This window comes from Solanum lycopersicum, chromosome 7 (assembly GCF_036512215.1).
Source record: "Solanum lycopersicum chromosome 7, SLM_r2.1".
Classification (NCBI taxonomy): domain Eukaryota; kingdom Viridiplantae; phylum Streptophyta; class Magnoliopsida; order Solanales; family Solanaceae; genus Solanum; species Solanum lycopersicum.
The window spans coordinates 3,645,541-3,651,540 of NC_090806.1; the positions used below are offsets into that span (position 1 = coordinate 3,645,541).

General features: G+C 27.6%; 1 protein-coding gene across 2 annotated transcripts; it reads left to right on the forward strand.

The window, feature by feature from the left end:
- The first annotated feature begins 1,776 nt into the window (after window positions 1-1,776).
- LOC101254911 (uncharacterized) lies at window positions 1,777-4,040 on the forward strand. 2 transcript variants are annotated; one of them, XM_069299870.1, is made up of 2 exons: window positions 1,777-2,268; window positions 3,095-4,040. In XM_069299870.1, the coding sequence occupies exons 1-2, from the start codon at window positions 1,917-1,919 to the stop codon at window positions 3,103-3,105; spliced, it is 363 nt and encodes a 120-aa protein (XP_069155971.1). In that variant the 5' UTR covers window positions 1,777-1,916; the 3' UTR covers window positions 3,106-4,040. The 2 variants fall into 2 exon arrangements, with proteins under 2 accessions (XP_069155971.1, XP_010323270.2); XM_010324968.4 differs by lacking the exon at window positions 3,095-4,040 and having other exon boundaries at window positions 1,777-2,695.
- Window positions 4,041-6,000: the final 1,960 nt, after the last annotated feature.

The following is a 6,000-nucleotide window of genomic DNA, read 5'->3' on the forward strand; positions in this document are numbered from 1 at the left end:
ATGCGAAATAGTCTGCTAACCACACATGCGATATTGCAGCTACACTAGGGAAGTTCTATGCGACAAATTCAATTCAAAAGACATTAAAAGACAATTGATTTTAAATTATCTTTGAATAGCCACCTTTCAAATTGACTGAGTCATTCCGAAAGATAAATATATATGCATAAATATATCAATTATTCATACTTAATTAAATAATTAACCATAAGAGTAACATCTAATTAAACTCAAGTGTGGATGTAACATCTAATTGTGATTTAATGTTAAAAAGTGTATATATATATAATACCTATTTTAAATATATCATATATATTACTATAACAAAAAAAGTACCTATTTTGATTTTAGATTATAAAACTCTTAACCACATGAAATTATGATATTTACGAAAGTTAAATTTTTTAATTTATAAGTAAATTATATCAAACAAATTGAAATCGAAAGATTTTTATATTTGAAGTAGACATAAAATAATTTTATTACAAAATAAACAACATGTATGTATACGTGTAACCCACTGGATGTGAGTCACTGAAGTTGATACGGGTACGTGGCAGTCTTTTAGTGTCCCTACAATACAGTTGCGGTTAAATCAAAACGGCAATGTTTCCTTGTCGTTTTGATCCTTTTTTAAAAATAATTTCGAAGCAGCCCCTGGTTTCCTAATTTCTAGGTCCTATTAGACTATACTTTTTAAACTGTGGTTATAGATTTATTCTCCGTTCATTTTTAATTGTTATAATTTTTTAATATTAAATTATAAAAATATTGATAAAAAATTTATTATTTATTATATTAATATATAAAAATTATAATTTATGATACTTTTTATATAGCTTTTAAATATTTATATTTTTAATATTTTTTAATTAATATAATTTAATTTAAAATTTTAAAAATTAATTTTATTAATTTTTAAAAAAGTAGAGGAAAGAATAATTTCTCTATTTGTATTTTGCCCACTTGCTTTTAGTCAAGAAAATTGAATTCCTAAGGAATTGACAATGTCTTATTTACATACTCACCCTTTATACTTTACACTTTTTGCACTTTGGGGCCTCTATGAATTGAGATATTTTGAAAAGGTTCTAGATGTTTGAATATGAAATTTTGGGAGGTTGATTATGATAGAAGTTAAAAAAGATAATAATAATAATAATAATAAATTGAATGAAATTCAATATAAAAAAATTAGAAAATGATAGAAGATAATTAGATAAGACATAATATATAAATAAAATTATTTGAAATAAATTAGTAAGTAATCGAGTGTTATTGCACTTTTTATAAGAGAAGTAAACATGCATTACTATTTATCGTCTCGTTTGCTTTGCATATTAGTATTTAATTTGTTGTATTATTATTGCAATTTAATCTCGTTAACATTTATTTTAAATAAATAATTTATTGTAAATATTTATCTATCTATAAAAATCAGATTGTAAACTTGCATATATTTAATTTACTACTTTATTTGTAAAACTATATTAAATTATTTTCCTTTTAATTGTAGTGATACTTTAAAATAATTACAGTAAGTTAAATCCTTTTTCAAATCCTCAAATAGAATTGACATGATGTGCCTAGGGGGTGTTTATCATTACTTAACTATCAAGTAATACTTGTATTTTATTATTATAAAATAATCATAGTAAATGCATTTTGGACCAGAAAAGCACATTCCAGAAAGTTAAAGGGCTTGCTTATGCAATTTAATAATAATAAAGGGAAAAGGGGAAAAAATTTGGACTCCTATAAATATATGCCTTGAGTGGTGCTAAGGTTTGCCAAATCAAATAGCCCAAACCGGGTTTAAAGAAAAAGAAGAAAAATCTTCCGGTTTTTTTCCTTCTCTCTCACTTTCTTCTAGATTCCTCTGCTCTTTACAGTTTTATTTTACTCTGACAACAACAATGGCGGCTTCTACTCGGAGGTCAAGCGGACCGGTAATCCGTTCACTTTCACCGGCCGGGAAGTTCTATTCACCTAGCCAGAGGAACTCGTCGTTTTCGTCGACGTCTTCTGCTTTTGCTTCATCAACTTCCGGTTTTTCTACCGGTTCACATGCAATTCTCCACAGATCTACGTCTCCGAATCGTGTGAATTTATACAGCTCTAGGTCGTCGTCTCCGGCGTCCTCTGTGCGGTTCTCTTTGGAACGTTCAACTTCACCGAGCCGGTCTATTGCTGCGGTGAACCGGAACCACGTGGTGCGGAACCGGAGTCAGAAGAAGTCGTGTATGTGCTCACCGACGACACATCCAGGTTCGTTCCGATGTAGTCTACATAAGAATAAAAGTGGTTCAGGTTCAACTGGTAGCGGTACGGCGGCTACCTACAGTCCAAATCAGTTGATTTTGAGGCGGTCCGCTATGACGAACTCGCTCGTGAGAATCGGTACGGTAGAAGGTGATTTGGTCAAAAGAGCTTTGGCAGCTTTGATTCGTCCTTCATCTCATCAACAACGCCGACGTGCTGATTTCCAGCGTAGACCTAGCCGGCTCTCCGTCATGTCCAAAGCTGATGACTCGTAAGGCATAATTTCGATTGGAGAAGGACTAAGTGGAGGTCGGAACGGAACGGTTTTTTGTGTACTCCGGTGGCCGAAACCCTAAGATCCGACTGTGTATAGACTCTAATAGTTAAATATTTTAATTTTTTTTTACTATAACATAAAACTAAATTCATGAAATTTTGGCGTTGCTGTTCATGAAGCTTCCATTCTAAAAAACACAGCCTTCTGAGGCTCAAATTCAAATCGATCTGAATCTAATTAACATGATAAACCTGAATTTAGTCTCTTCAAGGTGTTTGATTATCATCAATTCATCATCCAATTATCACATCCGTTCATCTCCATTTCACCGACGTTTTTCCGGCAGTTTTTTGGCCTTCCCCGTTTCCTGTTCCTTTTTTAGCCGTGATGTATCCCGTATCCGTCCGTATTATACGTATACGTATTATTTTCCCGTATACGAAGAGTAAAATATACGTTTTTTTTTTTTTTATAACCATTATTGTCTGTCATTTATTTATTTATTTAAATGAAGTTTCTGGTACTGACTCTGTTTATTGTTTCTTATGTTTGCAGGTACTTTTTAATTCGTTTGGCGGGACTCTTAAAACATCAATTAAGGACATTATTGGGGACCATTTTGGACATAACTTGAATTAAATTATATAATGAATTAAATTCTATAAAATTGATTTTATAAACAAACAACTTAGAATTAAAATGATAACAATAAAATTTTACTTAAAAATAAATGATATAGATAATACATATAAGGAGGAATCAATCACTGGGGATGAATTTTGTCATATATTTTTTTCAGTAAATTATGATAAGTTAAAACTAATTTAATATCAGTTAAAAAAATATGTAGTATATAATAAATATTGATTTCTTTTAATTTTTTCATATTTTAACAAAAAAATAATAATCTGATTTGGCGATAGTGCCCACAGAGTCGCTGAGAACTAAGTGCAAAGTTAGCTGAGAGTTGGGAACAACCCATTGTATAAGAGAGTACACAATAACAGCTAACTATGAGTTGAAACCCATTAAACTAATTAGAGGTTTTAAATTCTAATCATGAATATGAATTAAGTTATCAATCGAAATTTTAGGAGTAAAATTTTATTTGGCGTGAATTTAAATTAATCGGATTTTGATATGTTTAATGATCTGAATGAAAAAATAAAAGAAATATATATGTTTACCAATATATACACTAAGGGGTTGTTTGGTTATTAGGTATAATTATGAAGGTATTAGTTATGTAAAGTTTAGTTATGTAGGTTTAATTATACAGGATTAATTTTTGTCGGTATTTAATTATGTAGAGTTAAGTTATGTAGATATTACTTATGCAAAGTAGTTAAGTTGAGTTTAATTAAGTGGGCATTAGCTAGGGGCATAGCCACCTTGATATAAGGGGATTCACTCTAACCCTTTTTAACGGAAATGATACTATTTTATAGTTAAAATAATATTTTATAAATATATAGTAGATGTGGAACTCTCTTTACTCTTTCGTGTGTCTATTTTTATGAATTTTTGAATCTTTTTATTGAAAATTTTGATCCATTATTAATATTAGCAATGTGAATATTAGTTACGTAGGTGCTACTTAGTTATGCAGGGATTTTAATACTTAAATTTTAACAATTGAATATTAAATTTGTTATAATTATTAATATATATTATGTACAAAATAACAATACATGCTAATAACATGTAGAATATATTGAACAATATATAGTGTTAATATTTAATTAGCATATGTACTATTTAAAATATACAATTAATTTCTAACACAAAAAAGTTATTTATATTTACATAAATTAATAAAAATAGTAAGTATATAAATAGAAACGAATTTTTAACGACTTAAACTCTACTCAAATATTCTTCATTATAGTATTGCTTCCTAATTTAAATATAATTGATATTATCATTATCATCATTTCAAGTGTCAAACAGGTTGCTAAACCAATTGGTAGACTTTCTAATTATATAATATATAATTTGCAACTATGTTAACAATAGTTTATGTGATTTCTATTATTTAATAATTTTTTTTGTTTTAACAAATTCAGAAGGTCGACGTGAACTAGCATTTAAATATTGCAAAGTTCTTTTTTTGAGTTAAATTAAATCGTATAATGGTTAACGATAAAAATGTAAAAAATATATTCAGAAATTGAAATGTTGCAAAGTTTTTTCTTGAGTTAAATTAAATCGTATAATATTTAAAAATAAAGACATTAAAAATATGTTATATAAATTAAAATAGAAGAATAAATTATATAGAACAACAAAATAATTATTTCCTATTATACAAATAGTGTCCTTTGGCAATAAGTTGGAGCCACACAAATGGATACAATTTTTATGCAAGATAATGCCGTATTTTCTTAAATAAAATCCAAAAAAATAGATGTCATAATAGTCTTAAATAAATAGGCAACATCAAAGAAATCTACTTATATTAATTCTGTATCTATTTATTTTATGGAGTAGGAATTTGGATGAAAAAAATGAAATTCAAAGAATCAAGATAAGGTTCTGAAAATAAGGTTTTGTGGATGTATATATAATATATATATAATGTAAAGAATATTTTGCTTTCTTTATTGTGGCTACTTTTTTTTTTCCACAAGGAGAAAAGGAAGCGTTTGAACGTGATACATATTATTTGTCTTTGTTATAATTGGTTAGAAGGTACGTTATTCACGTGTTGAATTATATGAAAATAATATAATATTAATTGCTGGTAAAGACTCGTTTTTGTCTTATAACTCTTATGTATAATTTTATTTTTTCACATTAGCAACTTTTTTTCAAATGACCACTTCTATTTAAAGATGGTGAATTTCATTATTTTTTTTTATATTTTAGATGTATTGTAATCACGTAAATCAAAAGATATATTATAATCATACGAATCAAATACAATAATACATGCATACGGAACTAATCTCGAATAACTTGGGTAATTATTTAAACTTATCGTTTCATTGAGTAAATTATAATTTATGATAATATAAATTTGAAAATTTTCACTCAAGTATAATTATTGTGGCCCCTATGGATTGGAAATTAGGCAAAAAGCAAAGGACCCATAATAATAAATAGTATTGTCACTTTTATATTTGACTACTTTAAGAAATTCAGTTGGAGATTACGTTCAAGGATGGCCTACATGGATAAGGTTATCTACAATGATGCAATGAAGATAATGATAGTAATAATAAATAATAGGCACGATATATAAATATAATTCTTAACTTTGCATTAACGAATAATTATAACTTTCAGCTTTGAATGTGCATAAGTAGACATTTACTTTTTGTTTGGATCATTGTTACCCATTGTTTCATAATGTATTATATTATATTGTACTCTATTGTATGGTAGGTACAATGTTTGACTAGACTGTATTGTTTGTTGTTGTTTAATAATATTTTAATTATTTGATTTGATTGTATCGT